General features: G+C 40.8%; 1 protein-coding gene across 1 annotated transcript in view; it reads left to right on the forward strand.

Annotated features, from left to right (window-relative positions):
* The window catches only part of nphs1 (NPHS1 adhesion molecule, nephrin), a 155852-nt gene that overhangs the window by 58628 nt on the left and 78310 nt on the right, over positions 1–18914 (forward strand). Inside the window, exons 10-11 of the mRNA XM_048261958.1 lie at positions 2024–2127; positions 8497–8618. Coding sequence (XP_048117915.1) covers positions 2024–2127; positions 8497–8618 — 226 coding nt within the window. The remainder of the gene's footprint in view (positions 1–2023; positions 2128–8496; positions 8619–18914) is intronic.

The following is an 18914-nucleotide window of genomic DNA, read 5'->3' on the forward strand; positions in this document are numbered from 1 at the left end:
CAACGAACTAAGGTAACTTTTATGCATGCGCGAACCTATACATACGTAGATATGGCTGTGTAGTCTGTGCCATAACATTTATTCCTGCAGGCTGCCCGTTTCGGCTGTCATACTTTTAAATGGCTTTGCAAGAAGTAGGCCTACATAGACCATAAGTTGTACTAGGCCTACTGTCATCTTCTTTAAGAACTTTTCCCAATATTTCCCATAGCCTATATCGCTTTTCCTGAAGGGGTGTCTTTATTATTTTAACTCGCGTCTTCAGCTTCTTTACTGTTGACTTTACTGTATTGATGCTTCACTGTATTGATGCTAGCCTTCTCGTGATATTTTAAGTAGGCCTATTTGTAGAAAATATATATCTAATTAATTTTAACTGACCCGGCCGCAAATGACCCGAATATCATTAAAATATTTTGTTTATGACTCATAACCCCAGGTGACCTGCAAGCTTACAAGGGGGGTTGTGGGAGATTGAGGTAGGGTTGCGATTTTTTGGACTCGCCCACTCTGTCAAAGAGACGTGAATTATGTTTTGGCCTACAAACCTTTTAACCTGTTGAGGAGTACGATCACAAATATGTGATTAGAACGTTTTTGAAAAAAGTTCTATACCATGACGCAACAATTACCCTCAGGGACTTTTCTGCCATTAATCAATTTTAAGAACACTGAAACTCTAGAATGTTCGTGTAGAATTCTAGAAGGAACCAGGAAAATAATTCACTCTCTGCGGAACGGCATTGTCTTAAAGAATTCACTCCTCAACAGGTTAAAATATCGAAAACGGATCATTGATCAGGGAAAAAAAATATCATGGATCAGGAAAAAACAATTTTCCTCGGCCCTCCCCCCAGGCCAAAAAATGTCTCCTGGGCCTTCCCCTAAGGCTTAAAAAAATATCTTAGGCCCTCCCCCCCCTGACAAATATCGTACAGTCCCTTATAGCCTACCGGGAGCCTATGTCTTTACCACAGTATGCAACGCAAATAATCTTAAAATCTCCTGATAGGCTAACAACTTTTTTTTAACGTCACCCAAGACATGCCGCCTGAAATGCACATGCGTTGTCACGGCTACATAGCCTAAATAAATCTTGCACACTGGAAGAAAGTTGTCTTTTTTACATTTTACTTTATTCTCAAAAAACAAACATTTGCATCATGTAAAGCAGACCTGTTGGTTACCCAACATAATAAGCAATTTTAAATGTAAAGCTTCCAATCCATATCGCCCCCATGTGTCCGAACCCGACTATAATTTCTAAATATTTGTCCGAACCTCGGGTAGCCTCACTCTAATCCAAAGGCTGGTGAAGCGCAGGGGAAGTTTTTTTTTTTCTCTCGTTTCAGTGACTGGTAGCCTACATCATCTGGGTGATGACATCGAATATGCGTAGCATGTTCGATATATTTCCACTCAGATACCCAACAACTGTTGAACAACGCCGACACACAGTTTTGTCTTATCCACCACTCTCTCGCCTGTACTACTGTAACTGAAGTTCTCAAACTTGCGATCTTAAAGAGATCAGCGGGTCCTCTAACTCTTATGGATCCCCACCACTGGCTTAGTGCTGCTATCTCTGACTGACTGACTCGACCGATGACCTGACAAAAAAATAACAGGCGCCAATCAGAGCTTCAGAGCTAAGGCGAGGCTACAGATTAGCGTTAGGTGTCACTAAAGAACTCTCGTAACTCTCATGAACCGTGACGCCCGTACCGTTTCGGTTCAATACGAATACATTTACCGTTACACCCCTACTGTATGGTAATTTTCAGGTCTCTTACCAACTAAACTTTGTCAACTACACAGACACACAAATACATTTGTAGCCATACACTAACACAATTTCAACCCTTGGTGTAGCATAAATGTAGTACAATGAACAAAATGAGTTATTAAGTTTCTATAAGAATGAGTATTTTGAAATACTTTCTGAATTGAATGAATGAAAAAGAATACTACAAGCTTTGTTATGTTGTTGTCATCTTGGATCTGCCACAATTATTCTTTCTAGAGTCAAGGCAGAAGGTGCAGATCATGGAGGACAGTTGGTCTGCCAGGCAATGAATTCTGCACTAACTGCTGCCATAATTGATACGAAGTTGATGACAATCTACTGTAAGTTCTTTTCAATTCACACAGCCCTAATTTATTTAAAGATTACATGTCTAACCTTTATAACATGGCAGTATTTTACCTATAAAGTAAGTTATCTTGCACCCCCAGTACACACTCACAAAACCCCACACAGAATCAAGTGCCTCTTCTGTAAACTTCTCAGGCTATATATAATTGCATAGCCTTTTAAAGGTTTATGGTTCTAGCCTTATATCTAAATACTGGTCCAACAGTAATCAAACAATGGGGCCCATGTTGATAAATACTGGAGCTCTCCTTTAAGCAGCATGACATGAGAGTGGAATTTGCCCAAAGGCATTAGGGGTGGAATGGTACATGTATTCGTATTGAACCGAAACGGTATGGGTGTCACGGTTCGGTGCATGAATTTACACAGAGAATACAAGGTATAAAAATAAATAAAACTTGCAATGAGGAACTACTGTTAGATACGAGAGTTCTTTAGGGACACCTAATCTGTCAGAGAATGCTGTGAAGCTCTAGGTAGCCAAGGTCCGCCTATGTAGGTTACAGTTTTTTGTCAGGTTGACGGTCAAGTGAGTCAGTCAGAGATAGCACTAAGGATGGGAATGGTGAGTGGTGGCTGTACAGCAATGCAAGGGTCCACAGGAACGTTTCTATTCAAACTTTATTGGTCAACTCTCCAGTACAAGGTAGCATGTGTGCTGTTAGGAGGTGAATGGCTCACCTTCCGCTGTCCCCTTCCGATATTGCGCAGGAATCGTGGCAAAAACCTTACGACCGTCCATCTGATCAACCAACCGATCGACCAACCAAACGTCATAGGCTACCACCCGCTTTACTTACATGTATCAGAATAATTGTCTTTTTATAAGCAGTCTACATATACCTACATGAACTTACACGTATCCAACATATGCCCAGAATTGGTGCAACATGTACTTATTCTGTAGGAACATGATGGATACATGTAGGCTTGTGTTGGAACATGAATACATGTAGGAATACTGTACAATGTTAAAACTTCATTAAATGAACATTAATTAGCCTATTTGTGTCGTTATTAGTGACAAGCTATTGCTATTGTTGCTTAAAACTATTATGCGTAATAACCATCTGCAAAACAGGACTATAACCAAATATCTGCGAGATATCAGAAATGCCATAGGCTGGCCTTATCACATTTTCTCTTTTTTACATCAATACGTTTTGGAAGCATATGAGCCCACTTCAAATCATGTCCAAATATGTGATTATGTATCCTAACCTATAGGCTAAGTTTAACAACGTTTTCTGGACAAATGTATCCCTCGGATTGCAATTGCATGTTCGATATATATTTCCACTCACATACCCAACAACTGTTGTCTTATCCATCACTCTCTCGCCTGTACTACTGTAACTGAAGTTCTCAAACTTGCGATCTTAAAGAGACCAGCGGGTCCTCTAACTCTAATGGGTCGCCACCACTCGCTTAGTGTTGCTATCTCTGACTGACTGACTCGACTGACGACCTAACAAAAAAATAACATAGGCGCCAATCAGAGCTTCAGAGCTAAGGTGAGGCTACAGATTAGCGTTAGGTGTCGCTAAAGAACTCTCGTAACTCTCATGAACCGTGACGCCCGTACCGTTTTGGTTCAATACGAATACATGTACCGTTACACCCCTACTGTATGGTAATTTTCAGGTCTCTTAAAGAGTTTTCATCAATTATTTTCACCAACTAAACTTTGTCAACTATACAGACACACAAATACATTTGTAGCCATACACTAACACAATTTCAACCCTTGGTGTAGCATAAATGTAGTACAATGAACAAAATTAGTTATTAAGTTTCTATAAGAACGAGTATTTTGAAATACTTTCTGAATTGAATGAATGAAAAATAATACTACAAGCATTGTTATGTTGTTGTCATCTTGAATAGATTTTGCTATGCTGTACTGTAAAAGTAGGCCTACAGCCATTTCTTAGAGTGGCTTGAGATTAACATAGCCTAAATACTGTAATGTTGCCACTAATAAAGATACGTTTATTATAGGCTAACAAATGGAAAGTGTTTTGAGCTGAAATGGCATGGAGCCTAGACTATTTGTTGTGGACCGCCTGGACCTTTGAGCAAAACATCAGCAAACAGAGAAGCCCTCAGTGTCTAGCAATGCAGACTGCTCAGGGAACCTGCTTATCCAACTGTGGGTCGCCAGTCGAACTGACAGGCTTATCATAAATTCACACTTATTTCAATTTGGCTATGGACCCTTTCAACAATAAAAACATAAACAATGCTTTAACATTCTTTTTGGTTCCCAATCTACTTCCTCTGCATTAAGATAACATATGGAATGTTAAAACGGAAGCCTTGTGGGGCCAACTATGATGCTGATAATGGAACTCTCTTAAAAGGGTCTATAGCAGGGGTCTCAAACTCAAATGATCTGGGGGCCACTTCCGCCAATGTCATCTGATTGGAGGGCCACATCAGTGTTAAAGAATAATACAAAAAAAAACCCGTCTATTTCCTAAAATGCAATGTTTTTTTCAAATACTGTACTGTATTTTCAAACACAAAACTACAAACAGAAAGTGCAAATATTTTATCTATTTTTAGACACCTGTGCTAGCAGTTGTAGCTTATAAATAAAATAAATATTAATACAAATTATAAAAACAAACAAAAAAGCATAAAAACAGGGAGGGCTATGTGTGTGTTTCACACCAAATAAACATATTTTCCTCTCATAACTTTTTTAAACCTGGCAATAGGCGTCAGGGTTAAGAAAGCAACACCATTGGATTTTTATATCAAAATTTCAAAAGGCCATGGCTTGAAAGTGGTCAGAGATAAAGTCCTACTGTACTGTAAAAATCTTTGAGTATAAACAAAAGTTTATGAAAGGGGTACATTTACCCATCTAATTTGCCACTGGATGGCAAGCACCTCAAATTATGCACCTTTCAGTAAATACTGGATGAACATATTTGAGCAGGTTTACTTTCTTTTTTGTGATATTACCCACATAACAAATTAACAGGAAAACACCTAAGATGTAGGCCTATACCAACAATAGTAAACTATTACTGGCCTATAACCACAAGGCCTACAATAAACCTGGTCAAATCAGTTCCTACCGAGGGTGACTTTGTAGTTCTTCAGAGCCCTATTTGAGCCCTGCTGTCTGTACCACGTCCATTACGGACACTATCATCACGATTACCACTGCAACCTCCGAGCTATCGAAATAAGCATGGTATGCTTAGTCGACATCGTCGTATACACACAAAGACGCACCTCCATTCACAGACGCACCGTGACTATCACTGTCAATAGACGATCGATCATAATCTCCAAAAAGGATATTCTCCTTCAGAATCAGAATAGGTGAATAGCCTACCCAAGACTTCATCACACGTGAACGTTTTTCAACATTTGGTGTAGGCCTATTTCTGCTTCAATTTGTGCAAAACTATAGCCTGCATCGCGTCATTACAAATGCACGTCTTCGTGTTTCTCGCGTGTAATAGGCTACAAGGCTATGAATCAAGCTCTGCATGTCTAGCAAATAGTGGAGGAGAGTAGCCTACAAATGAGATTTGTCACCGTACTTGGATCTATCGTCTATTTTAATCAGTATCGTTGTTTGTCGCAATTAAAAATACCCTCAAGGGCCGGATTGCATTATTATTTTGACATACGTCGCGGGCCGGGATTGGGCTGGATTTGGCCAGCAGGCCGGGAGTTTGAAACCCCTGGTCTATAGGCTACAATTAAAGTTCCTATCGTTCACAACTACTCACAATATGCTATCGACACTAGTTAACCACAATTTGTAGCCCTATTGGTCATGTTAAGCGTTACTTTCAATGTGAAACTAAAATCTAAGATAGTAGAAAATTATGTTTAAAGACAAAATGCACCAAAAATAAAACCTCCGGAGAGGTAGACTACAAATTTGTTGTTGGATGATAAAGCAATGAACGTGCTGGTAGGCGTTTGACATGACGTTTGATGGATCCACCGGTTGGTAGGAAGGGAGGTTTTTGGTATCATTCCCACGCTATATTCCGACACCTCCCCCCAGTGCGCATTAACACCTGTGCATAAAATAGTACCCTGACCTAGATCATATGTGACAGTGGCGACCCACAAGAAAGGTCTCTTTAAGATTGCAAGTTTGGGAAAACTTCGGTTTCCCAGTCAGTTACAGTAGTAGCCTACAGGTGAGGGAGTGGAGGATAAAGGCCGATTCACACCAAGAACGATAACGATAACTATAACCATAACGATAAAAGCGTTCACACTGAACGATAAACAAAGTCTCTCCTTGTGTTAATGAATGTGACAGTTAAAATTCAATGGGTTCTGATTGGCGATTAGCTTTTTATCGTTGTGAAAATCGCTCTGAAAGTGATCCCCAACGATATCGTTCTTCATGTCGTTATCGTTATAGTTTATGTGTGAACGTAGTCATTCATATTAACGAGAACGATATTTATTTATAGCTATCGTTATCGTTCTTGGTGTGAATGGGCCTTAAGACTGTGTCGGCGTTGTTTCATCAGTTGTTGGGTGCATGCTAACGCATATATACGATGCCATCACCTAGATATAGAGGTCTACCAATCACTGGAACAAGATAAAAAACGTCTCCCTACAGTGCTTCACCAGCCTTTAGATACATAAATAGGGCCAAAACGTATGGCTTAAAATTATTTTGTAATGACGGAAAGCGGTGCTCTCACATGAAGAGCTGGCAGTAAGTGTTAAGTGTCAACGCTAACCAGGCGAATAAACAAACCTTGAGAAGGGTAAAGTCATGTGACTTCTAGTTGTAGGCTAGTCTGTTTATGAAACGAAAGGAGCAGTTTTTTTTTTTTTTTTAAAGAAAGCAAAATAGTGTGGAATATCCCTTTAACCAGCCTAGGCATGGTCTAGGTTGGTCCGTCCCGTTGATGTGGACTGAACCATTACCATAAAAACCCTAGCCAACCACCATCAACTTAGGCACAGTCCGTCACAAACACAAAACAAATGAGCCAGTTAGCTTACCTTAACTTACGCCCCATGTTGCCACCAGATTACCACAATAAAATATCCAAATACTCTTAGGTTGGTCGTCTTCCCAAGGAACAGTAAGTTCAATGAAGTAAACTATCTTCTCTGAATCCGACCACAGAAGTCTTAATCTACTACTCACTTATGTGGAGGTACCAACCTTCATTTCCCACACCTGGCCTTTTACACCTGGCCTTTGCGGAACAAGGTTTATCCCCCTGATGTACAAAGTTAATTTGCCTGACCCCTTTACTAGCTGCTAATGAATTGACTTCTCTCCTTTTATCCTCAATTGCCGCTGCCAAACATTTCAATACCTGGTTGTGACACCACGTATACCGCCCCTGGGTGAGACTGACCTTGCACCCTGATAGGATATGGCGGAGGCTGCCCACACACAAATTTATCAATTTATGCATTTATCATCCTCACCAAACCATTGACTTAAGTTATTGGGATCTTTCCATCTAATCCGTCTTTTTTCCACCCCTTCCCAGTTCACCCACTGCCCTTGTTTTGCCTGCGACACTACTTTAGTACATCTTACAGTCTCCTCCTGTCTATGCATTTCCTCCACTACCATTTTCTTCTTTTCTCCTGCAGAAGCCTTGCTCCACAAGGGTTTACTTGCGTCCACCCCTAGACCCCCTCACCCATGCTGCACATGGGAGAATTCCCCCTTTAATGTCTATAAACTTTATGCCTCTGACCATCTGTTTCTAATCACCAATATAAGGCCCATAAACATTATGGTAGCATAAGTAAAATGTCGCTTTGTCTGCTACTTGTTGTCTAGCTGTGTGGCATTCTGACACATCCTTAAATTCGGGACCATTAGCCTATCGCTCGTTTCAATTTGGGACCTTGTAATCGAAATTGTCGTTTGTTTATTCAAAGTCTCAAGTCCAAAGTAGCCTGTGCTATTCGAAGTGTTAGTTTATTGCACATCCTTTTTACGTCATTTTTTAGCCACTGCATACCCGTATCTGTTGGCATGTATTGTTGATAACAGACATGATAATCATCCAAACATCTTGCATCTTGACCCGTGCTTTGCCCTGATTCAGTGCTGCCAAAATTCTACTTACCCTCTTTGTCTCTGTTCTTGCACTGTGCTGTGTGAGAGGGGGAGTGGCTACAGTAGAGCGGAGAAAGCCAATGTGTGCTTTTTTACCGATATATTTAATGATATCTTTGCATTACTAATCCAATCAACGTCAGACTTGGCACTGCACTTACTCATGCCCGTAGCAAGACACCTTCCATGTTTGAAATCAATCGGACGAATGGTAATAACATTTTTTTTATCTGTCCCTCTCTTTTTACAGTCCCTCCCCAGGCTCCTGTTATAGAAGGCCTGGAGAGTACTACCGTCAAAGCTGGGACTACACTAAAACTAGTTTGCCTGTCACATGGAGGAAACCCACTGGCTTCCCTTCAATGGACAAAGGTCAGTATATATGAATTAGAGTAATATTCCAAAGCAGGGATGTCACTAGACCTATAACTCTATTGGGGTCATAGGCATCAGTTTAGGTGGGGATGTGATTCAACTACTTTTAGTCATGACTCATTTCGTCCCCACCACATTTTGACACCACTTGGTTAAACTAAATGAAGGACAAATTTCCAAGATTGGCAGCCTACACTGCAATAGCTGTACACTGTTTCATGCATAATGCAACAACAATGTATCTTCAATCTGAAATCGATATTATCAATATACTGCTGTAAAGTTCAATCTACATGAAATGTAATCATATTCTGCACATGTAACCTGCATTGTGTTGAACCTGCGCGATTCAGCCCTGCACACGCCCGGACTCGAACCCACGAACAGCAGCACCTCGGATCGGGAGGCGAGCGCGCTAAGATTTGAGCCAATAGCCCAGGCTACTGGCTCGCATGCCAGCAGCACTTTTGAGGCGTCGGGGAGTGAGGTTTACCAACGTTCCATAAGCACAGCTAAGCTAACTGGCATCCGTTACACACACAGCTCTGTGTCCATCTCCACACCCATTACTCTCGGTGGAATATCTCACAAACTCCTCACTCATCACTTGGCAAACCATATATTAGACCTTAAAGAAGCCCTATCCAGGTCTGGTTATTCCTTCGCTGTTTCTGATAGCGAGCTAGCCATCAAGAAACCAAGCTAAACACATACAGGGCTCACAATAAAACGGTCGAGCAAACACATTGTTCAAGAGACTTTATAAAAACCACATTATAAAAACGAAGTTCACCCAAGGGTAGGCTACTTACAATTTCAACAGCAACAAAGCCAAGTCGGAGTCCGTTTTGCAGTCTTCTTAGAAACTACAATCTGACTACATTTTCGAGGCGCGATTGGATACTTCCGCTGAGTCACATCCGGATGTGTTCAGACCGCGACCAGAAAGTTGCATATTCGTTTTTTCTGTGGAGAAGCACTAGGGGGAGACGAGGCACCCACCAAACGACCCAAAAACTGTTGTAGAACCATCAGAACGACTCTCAACCTGCATAATTAAGGTCATTTTTGCTAAAATTGTTGCATAGGGCTTCTTTAACGAATATGAGGATATAAAGCAGTCCTCTATAGTAGGTCATTACTGAGTAATTCAGTATTGATATTGCAGCACATTTCTACATGGTCTCCAAACTTTGGGCTGAAATTCTAATGTAATAGCAACCCAAAATAATGAACTTTCTTTTCGTATCAAAGAATCAAACATCGGTCATGGGATGCACAGATCAACTGTGCCTTTGGCTGCTTGACATCTTCACATGTGCAAGCATAGCTTACTTCAGGTCACAGGAGTATAAGGCACATTCTTCCTCCAATGGTTCAGTGAGAAGACTTCAGTGAATAAAATTATTTAGCATGAATAAAATATTTGTCAGTATATAGGCTATATTTGGTAACGCTTTAGAATAACATGTGCTTATTAGGTATTAACAGTGCATAATAAGCAGTTAACAATTCATTACTAACAGTTAGTTAACTGTTGTTATCCTTTAATAACATTAACTAACTGTTAACATGCAGCTTGTAAGTGTTAATAAGCAGCTTTTTAAGTTACTTACAAGCATATTTGTTAACAGTTGTAAGTGTTACACAAGCACAAGCTTGTTAATGGTGTATAAGACAAAGAGGTGGATAACTAATACGCTTATAAGACCTTTCTTACCTATTTGTAGTACATTTTGCAGCCCCCCAATCTAAAGCGAGGACCATGTAGCCTATAGTTCCACAAGCCCAACCTTCTATCTCTCTATATACTGTATCTCTCTATCTAGCTTGGTTTAGCTGTGAGAAATGCACCTTCAAAATTGTTGCAGTGAGCAGGACCCGAACCTTGGTCTCCCGCATCAGGGGGTGCATCGCTACTTGTTGAGCTACACTATTGTTCCTAATTTGCTGATGAAAATGTTCATTTTGATTCTATATTCCGATGTTCTATATCATACTAGCTATGCTTTTTACAAATATGTTTCTGATGGAAAAGTGGTGTGGTTAACAAGCATTAACAAGCTGCTTGTTAACACTTACAACTGTTAACAAATATGCTTGTAAGTAACTTAAAAGGCTGCTTATTAACACTTACAAGCTGCATGTTAACAGTTAGTTGATGTTATTGAAGGATAACAACAGTTAACTAACTGTTAGTAATGAATTGTTAACTGCTTATTATGCACTGTTAATACCTAATAAGCACATGTTATTCTAAAGCATTACCCTATATTGTTGTCAATTGCTAAGCCATAGAGCCACTATCATTATTTGGATATTGCCAGATTCTTCACAAATAGGAATAGATATTTCTATTGGCATTCAGATAGAAAGTACTCAAGGATATGTACAATACGCACACCGTTTTCAGTTGCACGGGAGAGAAAGCACGCACAGCTCTAATGTGGTTGTTGGCTTCTGGTAGTACCTTGCTAATTCACTTACTTACTTACAAACAACAGGATTCAGACAGGACTAACAGAGAGACAAACTGACAAAAGACAGAGGAACAGGGGAGTAGAAATACACAGACCAATAGAAACGGACAGGTAGGAACTGGCAGGCAGGCTCTGGCATGGCACAAGCAGACAAAGTCTGGACAGACTCAGGCAGGACGACAGACTCAGACACGACAGACTCAGACTTAGGGGCAGGGGAAGGAACAGGAACGAAGACAGTGACTGGGATGGTGACTGGGATTGTAACGGGGACAGTGACTGGGTATGGGACTGGGGATGGGACTGGGAACAGAGACACAGACAGGGACAGTGATGGGCACAGTGACTGGGACAGAGACGGGCACGGTGACTGGAACAGAAACAGGCATGGTGACTGGAACAGAGACAGGCACAGTGACTAGAACAGACAGGATTGGACAAGACAGGGGAGACAGTGGTGCGTTTGTGAAATGTACATATTTGATACATGTGCTATTTGTTTTTGCATGTTATTTTCTGGCACATTTACTTGCTTGGTCAGGTGGGGGCGCAATGCAAGGCAGGCCCATTGGGTGTCATCATAATCATTATATATATATTAACATGAGAAATGTCAGACCATTCATTTTAAGCAAGGAACATGTCTGATACACTTCCTAGTAGGCTAGATGGTGGCACTGTGTTAGGCATGGAAATTACACATGTGAATATCATCACAATAATGATATCCATATTTAAAGTTTCAGATCAATCAGTTAAGGTTGCCCATTTCTGGCATATTTCCTGCTTGGCCAGGTGGTGGCGCCAGGAAAGCAGGCAGATTGTGTGTCTAGATATTATCATAATCATAATATCTACTAACCTAAGAAGTTTCAGGGTGTTCATTCAGATTACTTTCTGCTACTTTACATTTTACTGTGATGGCATTCAGTAGGTGGCGCTAAAGAGAGGAGGAGAAAAACGCAACCCCCAGACTATGTAGGGAGAACAGTGTGGGGACGGGAAAAAAAACACCTTAGCAACATAAGCACATAAACAGTACACTTTACAACATGAAATCACAAGACTTGCAACAGGGGAGGGGGTGTGGGGGGTAACCAGCACAGGCAAGCAGCCATCCGGTCCTGCAGCCATTGTCGACGCTGGTCACAGACCCGTCTGTCAGACTGGGGGTACAAAGCGGCGAAGGCGAGGGATGGGGGGATGGGAGGTGATTGCATATCTGTATGTGTGAGCGTATGAGTTCGTGTAGGTGTAGGCCTGGAGAGTCACTTCGCCTGGCACCATAATCTTGGTGCCTCAGTCCGCAGGATAGTCATAGCGATAACACAGCAAGGTGCCGTGGAGACAACCTTGATCAGGCCCCAGACAGAGTCAACAATTAGCAGGCGTCTGTGTGGAGTGCGGGAAGGAATGCAAGAGCGTCTCACTGCAGTGTTCTTCCAGGGGAGTTGTTGTTCCAGCCGCGGCCTTGGCCAAGGCCAGTGCTGGTTGAGGGGGGGGCGAAAGTAGATAAGATTGAGATTGTTTGGTTTAAGGGCGAGTAGCCGCTTCCAATTTACACGATCACTCTCTTAGTCCATTCTGGTCCCCAAATCGATCAAATTGCCTTTGCAAAGCCGTGAGCTTCTCCGTGATGTTATCCATATTGCGGTTCATCTCTATGATGTAATTCATATTGCGGTTAATAGTCCCAGTCAGAGTGTTGACCGCTCTGCCCACTGCTTCGATCATGACGGGCAGCCTTATGGGGCTTTGAACAGCTGTCACCATTTTCTGAATTCCTCGATAAACCAGGGCAATGCCTAATCCAATCAGCAAAAGACCTGTTATCATGGTTCCAAATAGGTAGATATCTTCAATGTCCTCCACGAAAAGAGCCGCCAGGCACACGACCCGCCACTTCTCCCATGCGTCCATCGATTAGCCCGCTGCGAATGTTCCGGCAGGGCAGTCAGGTTCCCCCGAACCCAAGCTTCTCTATTTTAGTTTGGATAGTAGTGCAGAGAGAGTCTCCCTCAAAGGAAGGGAGACAACCGTATAATGAAATTCTTAATGTGTCACCCTAAGCTTACAATAATATCAGCCTTCAAAACCCTCTACATCTAACCTTCACAAACACGTTGAAGTAAATTGCATTGTTTTCTATCAATGGTTCTCGTAGTGCTACCTAGCGAGCTAGTGCTACCTTCGACCTAGAACAAACCTAGCAGTAGAATATTGCAGTATAACTCAGTCTCCAAAAACTGTGCCCACGGGATGCCTATGAGGCGCCCGCAGCACACTTTCTAAAAAATAGCCAACAAGTCGCTGGCAGATCACGCTCTAAAACAGCCTCCATTGTGGACATTTTTATATATTTATTTGTAGACCATATATAACTTGATATTAGTGATGATACCTTACACATTGTAGCTTAAATTGTAGGTTAAATTTTAGTTTGGCTGTGAATTCCTTTCCTATTCAATCTTTAAACAACAATGGAAGAGGAGAGCATACACGCTGCTTGCAAACATAGACAGTAAAAGAAAAAAAAGCTTGCTCCTCTGGTGTAGCCAATGGAAGCATATCTTTGCAGAAGTTCTGTGGCTATTCTGTGTTTGTCCCATACGGTTCGTGCATGATTGTTCAAGGACTGGAAAACAATTGCTTAAGGTCATGGGCCCTTTCTCCTCCGTAGCGTTGAAAATCTTGAGGCATGCATGCCAATAGGACTGTGTATTACCTGGCAAAAAACAAAACCTTTTTTGTCAGATCAAGGAGAGATTTCAGATGTGCAATAACTATAAAAGGCATCTTCATAAATTAGGGTGGTGATGGTGATTGCTATTGAAATGTTACAACCGAATTGTCCACTGAAATCAGAACTTAAACTGCCTCTGAATTCTTAATGGTAAGCAATGTTAAAAATTGTAACCTAAATTATTAATTGCATTAAAGATTGTTTTTTTCATTTTAAAAAATAGATTAGATTCCCCATAGAAATTTGAAATGAACAAACTGAACAAAAATGTTGCCAGTGTTGCATATTGATATTGATGTATTGAAGAATCAGATGAAAATACAGTTGCTTACATGTAATATGGCTCATAGGCCTACATAATATTAATAACTTAAATGAAAAAATATAGGCCTTCTATTTAGGAGGATTACCCTCGCAAAACAGGAGTGAGGGTCTGTTTGTTTCAAATGAGTAGCCCTCAGAGGTGGAAAGTAACAAAATAAATTGTACTGTAAAAAATGTATTGTACTTCGCTACATCAAAAATCCCATCCGTTACTTGAGTAAAAAAAAAAAAGTTAAGACTAACGAAAACAGAAAGGGAGAGAGAAAAAATCGCGCCCTAAACCACTAGCCTAGTGATAACTAGACTGCATTTCCGGCGGGAACTGCAAAAGTGTGCTTGCCCTGGTCCAGTCACCAACGTGAGCAGACATATGCTATGCTGAATCTGGCTTGATCCAGGCATTGTAACAGTGCCTTCCAGTGTTGGAGCAGTGGCAATATCTCAAAAGCTCTAGGAGAGGGCTATTCAACTATTGGCTTGCGGGTTGAATGCTGTTCGTTGGATTTTACCTTTGGGCCTGCCTTCGAATTTAGCTTCTATGACTGAGATCAAATCAATAAAATTTCCCGTTTGTCAGGATACTTTTTCACTGATTTATTTTTAAAAAATATGTGTGAATTTTATATATTCCATCCCACAAATTATGTTTTACTGGTTTATTTGACAAATAATCTATATGGATTTGCTCTATAAAGACCTTATGTCTGTTTGGGATTGTTTTGTGAGCCTGTGGTTGTTTTGAGAGCCTATTGATGTAGAGATGCCTGTTGATCTCAGATGTATCTCAGAATAAAGGAATACTTCATATTACTCTAAACCACCGTCTGTAAATCAACTGTATACTACTGTCTACATTGCACTATATTTTTTGACCTGTCTCTGTATATTTCATCACCTTTCTATACTGTGCCTCACATTGCAACACAGCTCAGATCTTTGGTTGCTATTAAGGCCAATCGTTCTAAATGGATGGTTGCTATGGCCAAAGGCCAGTTCTATCTCTGCCGTTGTCAAGCGGGCATATCGTAGAATTCTGATTAACCTTATCTTATTTGAAACATCTCTATTTTACTTAGCCCACAGTGGGTCCCATTACGAAGTGGCCACTTCATTCGTGCTTACCGTGATTCACACAGCAGCATTATTAAATTAATCTGTCACCATATGCCTATGCCTACGTTTGCAAAGAAAACATTTTAATTTGATTCACATGAAACGTTACATTTAATGTACATGTTGACAATGAGTAGGCTCGTTTTGGTTGTTGGTGGTGTTATTGCATCCCTTAGTTATGCCTACAATGCAAGTTCCCTCGCGATTGGAAGCTCCTGTAGACAATAGTAGACGCATTTCAAAACATTGCGTTAGGAGTTAGGAGTCCTCGCCACTTCTTTTAAGTGGTCACAGACTTAGGTGCTACTTTTAGGGCTAACGTGCTTCGTGAAATACTGTAAAAAAAATAGCAGTCCTAAAGTTACAAGTGACGAAGTTACGACTGCAAGCATCTCATATCAAATGACCATGGCATTACGCTAAACAACATAAATCCCAATTAGCAACATACATCTCCTCCCTATAGCCACACAAGAAATTAATGATACTAAATCTCTGCTTAGCATGCTTCTCCGCTTAGCATTCTAATAACAGAAGGGGCACATTTATGTTGACCACTACAACATGACTCATGTCTGTAACGTTAACTGTATAAAACACTTAGTTTTATAAAGGACGCACACCATCCAGCACAAAACCAATATTTTAGGTTCTTGGCCACAAACTCAAAACGTGTCTCTCTGAAGCCCTGTTCTAGAATCTTTGCTCTGAAGGCTGCGTTGCTAGGCAACATCAAATAAACGAAATGAGAGTCTTTTCAAGGTATTCATGGGTTTCATCAGGTCCCTTCCCACAGGTGTATACAATCATGCACCTTGATTATGAATGCAGACTGCATGGTGCTTGATTAATACACCTGTGTAAAGGGACCTGATGAAACACATGAATTAAAAGTGTACGTGTGATTACGAATGGATGTGTGTGGTTTGCAATTAGAATAAACAAGAAATAACATTTCCAATAATTTCCCATAATAAATTACATAATATTTGCACCTTCTTTACTTGTGAAGCTCACACCGTATTTAGTGAAATGAAATACAACGTTGCCACCTAGCGTTCAGATGTATTTAACATTAACGTGACATTTCCTGCTTATTCTTTCGTCAACTCCATGCTTTTAGGAAAACAATCTTTTTATCATAGTTCCCTCTTCAATGAGCGATTACCAGCTCATTTTTGTAACAGAGATAGCTGTTTATTGTCCCTAGGTTTACAGAAACTATTCATATTAATACGTATGGAGTGCTGCCAACCACCACTCATTACATGGCCCAGAATGCCTTGCATGTCTTTACAACAAAACAACACAGTAAAACCTGTCAACAGTAAAATTGCCCGTAAACATATGAATTTGCATACTTGTAACATTTTTAATAATACTCTCCCATCATGATATTTAACAATAATGAAAAAATAAATTTGAATACCGTCAATGTGAAAATAACTGTACTACGTCAGCAATAAATAGCTAATGTTCTCCCTAACATTTCAGTTCGTAAGTCCATACTATCCCATGGCTGAGCAAGGATTTGATGATTGGTCAAGGCTGGCCAGAGACATTGTGCATACTTGGAAGGCATTGTGGTAGAAGTGCAACTGCAAAGGATAAAGGTGATAGTTACCAAATACCTGTGGGTGGTTTGCTAAATGCTGGAAACTTTTGGAATATTGTCTTTTTTTTAGCTTATGCACCCTCACATTGGAGTCCCGAGTTCATATACAAAATTTGGTATCGATAAGTGACAGTGTTCCTGAGATATGGACAACTTCCTGTTTGAGCCGCCCCGCCCGATTTCGTTTGGCTGTGACGGCAAACGCTTCTGAAAATCAAAAATCCTTTCTGTAACTTTTGTGAGGCTTGGTCCAAGGATCATGTACGTCAAGTTTCGTAAAGTTTGGACCAAATTTGTGACCTGTGAAACTTTAGTTTCGCTTTCTATTCAATCCAATATGGCGGAAGAATGACAGTGTCAGTGGGGTCAGTGACATCATTTTCAATTTCCACACTACACCGGTTCCGGCCGGACGTTCCGGAGTTGGACCGGTGGCGATATCTCAAAAGGTCTAGGAGCAGGAGCTGGCCAAAAATCGGGCTTACAGGAATAATAAGACAACTTAAGAAGAACAATAAGTGTGCTGCTTTGCAAGCACACTTAATGATCAGCATGTAGGCTAGCCTACAACAGGACATGAATCAAGCTGGTGCCATGCAGTCTTTCTGAAAGTGATGGAGATGGAGCTGGATCACGAGATGCATCAGATTACATGTGAATGTATTTTCCGCTATTTCAATGGGTTGTCTCAGCACTGTCGTTTTAGCACTAATGATTGCGGAGATATTCAAGCAAACACCATGGGATTTCGTGTTTTGACTTTTGTGCTCACCTTTCTTTGGAAAGAAGTTTATTAGCTGTTGTTTCCCCTCATTTTAATGTCTCTCTTTTTCCTGTTTTGGCCTTTGTTTTTGGTAACCTGACTTGGCTTTCTTGGAGAAAGACATTGCACCAGCAGCACAACAATTACCGGTCCACTAGGCCAAGTGTTTCCCAAAGTCTGGGTCGCAGGAGATTTTATTTGGGTCGCCAGCACAATTTATGTTGTGTTATAGGCCTAATTGATACCATTTGTCATTTTATACCAGGAAAACTAACAGTTTTCTATTAGGATGTAGTTTGTTAACTACCACACGGTTTTGTCATAAAAGCTTGTTAAAACTGGCGCATGAAACTAAGGGACGAACGCATCGCAGAGGGGGTGCCAGAGCATGGATATCTACCTCTCAAAATGAAACCGTTCTGTGGGGCGCCTGCCATGTACCTCGCAGTTGCAAACTACAAGGGACATGAATCCGCCTATTTGCACGAACATTAACAGATACCAGCTCCTCAACTTTACCGATTAAAATCTAGTGACCGTGCTGTCAACTAAAGCAGACATCCATAGACCGGACATAAGGCCATTCAATTTGCATGTAGATAGTTTCGTATTATATTAGGCTACAATTTAAATGGACATTTTAAATACTATTCCTCTCGTTTTTTACCTCGCTAACTCCAAAGTAAAGGCGCATTCTTCCGGCTATTGCGCAAAAGCTTCTTGTTCTGATATAACGACTATACAATATAATATAATACAATATAACGACTTGAATTATTTGCTGTTTACATCGGAATTGACGTCCACAGTGTTATGGACCCATTTGTCTGCAACGCAACGTAGCCTACAACATTTTTTTTTAGAAATACAGGAAAAGCTTACTATGCTGACGAATGACGACTGCGCATGCGAGGATTGCGAGGATTTCCCCAAACTCATTAAAACGTATCTTTTCAGTAGTCATTTCCAACTGTTCACGCTGATGGTGCTCAAAATGCAACACAACCGTGTTCAAAGCAGGATCTATCTATCTAGATCCTATAGCAATCTATGGTTGGGGAATGCATAGAAAAGTTGGAGAACCTGTGGCCTAAAACAATATTGGTGGTTGCAGGGTAGATTTGAAGTGAAATGGGTCGCGATGGTCTGTCATTTTTAAAAAGTGGGTCCCCAGTAAAAAAGTTTGGGAAACACTGCACTAGGCCTACTAGTGATGCTCAACTAAATAAACAAAAGGTAGACTACCTTATGAATC

Source organism: Alosa alosa, chromosome 13, assembly GCF_017589495.1.
Source record: "Alosa alosa isolate M-15738 ecotype Scorff River chromosome 13, AALO_Geno_1.1, whole genome shotgun sequence".
In the NCBI taxonomy this organism is placed as follows: Eukaryota; Metazoa; Chordata; class Actinopteri; order Clupeiformes; family Clupeidae; genus Alosa; species Alosa alosa.